Raw genomic sequence first — 4,274 nt, forward strand, 5'->3', positions numbered from 1 at the left:
AGGAAAGGAGATCTTTATTTATGCAGCGAAGGTCCTCCAGACAGAGTCTAAAGCGGGCTATGAAATTATCCTAGGTCACACTTCTTCCGATAAAATAAACCAGGAAGAAGTGTGGCTATAAAACTATCAAAAACAAAATCACTCCGCTCTAGGAGGAAAACAAAAAGGCTTTTAAATTTATCAAAGTAACCAACGCACTCTATTGACGGAGGCAACGTCTCAAAACAAAATCACTCCTTATAGGAGGAAAAACAAAGAACTATGAAAGATTAATGTTGCATCTAACCTAGGAATACAAAACTTAAGCAAAACCAAAAACAACCTGCGTGGAGGTGAAGGCACTGGGCCGATCGAAGATCCTGAATAACAACAAAAGGAACCTGTGACGTGGCAGAACGAGGTAGAACACATGGGTAATGACGAACACACTGGCACAGGACAAAGGGAGACGCAGACTATTAATACACATGGAGGGGAATGGGGAACAGGTGGACACAATCAGGAATCAGGGAAGACAATCAGACTGGTGACACATGAGGAAGGGTAAGTGACCTGAAACGAGAGGAGTTATTATTTCAAAATAAAACCGTAAATGACAAGACAAAATGCCCCACAGAGTAAAACAACAGACAATTTCACCGCGGTGTGACACTTACAAAGAAACAAAATCAAAACGTTTGGATAGAGTATCTACATAAATACGTCTCGCTTCCTTGTGAGTATTGTAATTAATTGAGGCTTGAGGCTTCCTGGTGTAAGTGCCAATCATGTCAGTTGATCTCTGCACAGCCCTCTTTCTTCTGCGGTGCTCAACATAGTTTTTCTTTCGTCTGTGGATTTATTTGTTCTGCTGTTTGCAACGGCTTGTGAATTAGAGGGAGCCGCTTGACGAGTCTGTTTAGGTTGTCCAGCCCATTCGCTGTGATTGCAGCGTGTTCTCCTTCCTTTTTCACGGTTGGTATTTGAACGGGGGCGGTAAACAAAATGGGATTAAATGACTACTTTCCCCCTGTGCTTTCTCTCTTCTCTGTTTCCCCTCTCCATCCCCGCCCTCTCTTTACCACTTTCTGAAGGTTAGATAACCTTTGCATCCATGAACCAGGGTTAAAGGTCACAGGGTTAAAGGCCCGGAGCACCTGCCCTTCAGATGATCCATCTGTGACCTTTTAGTCCCCCCCTGAGGTGAAGCTAGGACGGGATACCTTGTCACTCCTGGGAGCTGTGACGCAGCTGGGCTGAAGCCGAACTCTTTGAAGGACGACAGGTGTGATGGAGGAGTCAGAGCTCCAGGTGACTCTGCCAGCTCGGCAGAATGTGGGACTAAAAGGAAGATGACCGTGATGGACAAGGAGCATTTGGAAAGTCCCTAAAACTGGGGGTGAACTCTCGTGAAGAGCTGCGGCGACTTTGATAGTTATTACTTTTTCAATTTTCACCTCTAATTTATGATGCCAGAACAGCGCTGGTCAGCTGTGTGTGGTTCTCATAGAGATGACTTTGCACTAAGTTCTGTCCCATTCATCTCTCCAAGATAAAAGAAACCTCCTATGTGGTTATGTTTGTCTTTTTTTAAATCTTTTAGTTGTTGTTTCTTTTGTCACAATGAGAGTAAGCAGGGATGATAAGTGCTTTGACTCAGGGTGATCGACAGGATTCCCATGATAAGTTAATTCATTGTTTTTATGAGCTTATTTTTTTAAGTGAAGCTAGTTTCTGGTAGATCTGGTAGCGTTGTTCACCTTTAGAGATGTCACTTTTTTTGGCCCAGAAATGGGTCCCTAAAGCAAGATGCATTGCACGCTCATTATTTTCCTGTTAAAAACCATGCAGAAGAACTCTGTGTCCATTTAGCAGAGCATGAGCGCTGACGATTCGGGCACCAAGGACTGAGGCCTCATGAGTGTGTGACAAAAAAGATCTTTATGGATGTGACACTTAATTCCGAGACTCTTTAAGTAGCTACAATAACCGCAGTTTTTGTTTTGTCCATGTTTCATCAAAGTATTTTTCTTTCTTTTTTAAAACCAGTGGCCTACGTTGTTGAGCTTCTATTTGACTGCAAAAAAAATATAAATGTCAAACACAGAAACAGAAATAAAAGAAATGCATATTACTCATGACATCCGATTTTTTTTTTTACCGTGGAAGCACAGATGAACCATATTGGGGCAGCATACACCTTGTCACTTACTTGTGAGGCAAGTCAACACAGACAAACAACAAAATAACAGACAACACCATTCAGTTTTCTTTGTTTGGTCAATTACTGCAGCTGAGATTATTATTAGTATTCATATTTGTCACATGATGCGTTTAAGCAGAGTACATATACGTGGTTATTTTTATCTACCAACATGTTGAGGTAATGTTAAAGGAAGGGTTCACAATTCTTTCAGATCTCTAAACAATGACAAAACAAAAAGAAGACCGAAACTCCTGAAGATCAAGAACCACTTGACTTGATGACGTCAGTTGCCCGACACCTATTATTAACTTAACGTAAATGTCTCTTCACAAGAAATGGGTGAGGAACTTTTACATTAAGAAAGAATGCAAAACCTGTTTGAAAGAGCCTTGACGTAGGCAACAGGCTGGAAAGAATGTGAACCCATACGTTCCAACAGCAGTACATAGTTACAGGGCGTTGGTAAGCGAGCAAAAGTACGTAGTTGCTGTCAACATCTTTGATCTATCAGCCACACACTACTGCCAAAACTTGTCTGATGGGTCTAAGTCTACACAAACATCCATCACCCGCAGGGCATTTGACAGCTCTCTCACATGCACTGGGTGTCCTTGTTTCTGTTTAGATCCAGATGCTGCATGAGCCGTGGCCCCGCTGTTTGCTCGGGCCACAAATATTTCTGTCGTTGGGCAGCTGAAGCCTCTTTAGTGGTTGTTGGTTGGTTGTTGTTGTTGTCCCTTCTAGCAGGATGTAGCTTTGTTTGATATTCTCTTTGTTTTGTTCGCCAGAGAGCAGGAGAACAAATTCACTTATTTTATAAAGGAATTTATACATATAAATGTATATGTATGATTATACATATAAAGGAAGTACATTAGTCAGTTTTCACAGTCAAAAGTAAGATAGATCCAAAATCCATAAACTTTCAAAAGCAGTTGACCCAGGAGAGTGCTTCTATAAGCAAATTAAAAGGATATAATCTCTTAGGCAGGTTTAATCATTATCCTCAGATGGTTCCCAACGTGTTTTCCCACATGTTGTAGTTAAAGGATGAAACAGATATTAGGAGAAATAAATGATCCGAGTATAATGAGACCTTCTGTTCTGAACCACCTCTTGTGACATCTAATGTAGGATCATTAGCATAGAGAGCTACAGCTAAAGGTCCACTGGAAATAGCAAATAGAATAGTAAAGTCAACGGTAGTCTACTTCCTCTTTTCATCCTATTTCAATGTTTGCGCACAACACTTTGATATTGGTTTAGTTATGTTAAATTATTTGAATATTAATGAAGTTTGGAAAAAAAAATAATATAAAGAAAAATGGTCTAAATATTCAGAGTTCAGATCTTTAACAATTATTTAATTTATATTTACAATGTTATCCAGAATTGTATTATTTTATCGACCCTCTGAGTTATATATAACCATGTTTTGTAGTACATGATAATGACCACAAGAGGGGAATCTCACAAAATAGAACTGTGTTTTAGCTGAAAACATTTTTATATGTTAAGGAAATCAACAGTTAAATTGTAATGACGTACAGTATCTTTTGTTGTTGTTGTTGTTGTAAGGAAATATTCATTCATTTAGTTTTATTTCTCAGTTCAATTTTATATGAAGATACATATTCAATTTTTCAGCTTTTTCAAGCTGAAAAAGAGACGTGTCAGAGCCATGTGCTTGATTTGTGTTTATGCCTCCTTGCAATAGGTGCTGCTTTTGAACTCAAGTCAAGTCAAGTCAAGTCATTTTATTTTGTATAGCCCATAATCGCAAATTACAAATTTGCCTCAGAGGGCTTTACAGTCTGTACACATACAACATCCTCTGCCCCGAAACCCACCATCGGCACAGGAAAAACTCCCCAAAAAATGAAAAACCCTTACAAGAGGGAAAAAAGGGAAGAAACCTTAGGGAGAACGTCAGACGAGGGATCCCACTCCCGGGATGGACAGACTACAATGGATGCCATGTGTACTCACTCGAGTAAAGTTTAGTAACTTGCAGGTGTTTACAGTGTTGTTTGTTTCAACTACGTGACGGAATATAGAGTATATAAAAATAATATAAAATGCAAGAATA

General features: G+C 39.6%; 1 protein-coding gene across 4 annotated transcripts in view; it reads left to right on the top strand.

Annotated features, from left to right (window-relative positions):
- Positions 1–2,113, top strand: part of ndst3 (N-deacetylase/N-sulfotransferase (heparan glucosaminyl) 3) — a 34,388-nt gene extending 32,275 nt beyond the window's left edge. For 2 of the 4 annotated variants that reach the window (XM_040186048.2, XM_078109015.1), the window contains one exon: positions 1,074–2,113. In XM_040186048.2, the coding sequence (XP_040041982.2) occupies positions 1,074–1,082 (9 nt within the window). In that variant the 3' untranslated portion in view covers positions 1,083–2,113. The remainder of the gene's footprint in view (positions 1–1,073) is intronic. The other 2 variants (XM_040186047.2, XM_078109014.1) reach the window with 1 other exon arrangement.
- Positions 2,114–4,274: the final 2,161 nt, after the last annotated feature.

The sequence above is a fragment of the Gasterosteus aculeatus genome, chromosome 9 (genome assembly GCF_964276395.1).
Source record: "Gasterosteus aculeatus chromosome 9, fGasAcu3.hap1.1, whole genome shotgun sequence".
In the NCBI taxonomy this organism is placed as follows: Eukaryota; Metazoa; Chordata; class Actinopteri; order Perciformes; family Gasterosteidae; genus Gasterosteus; species Gasterosteus aculeatus.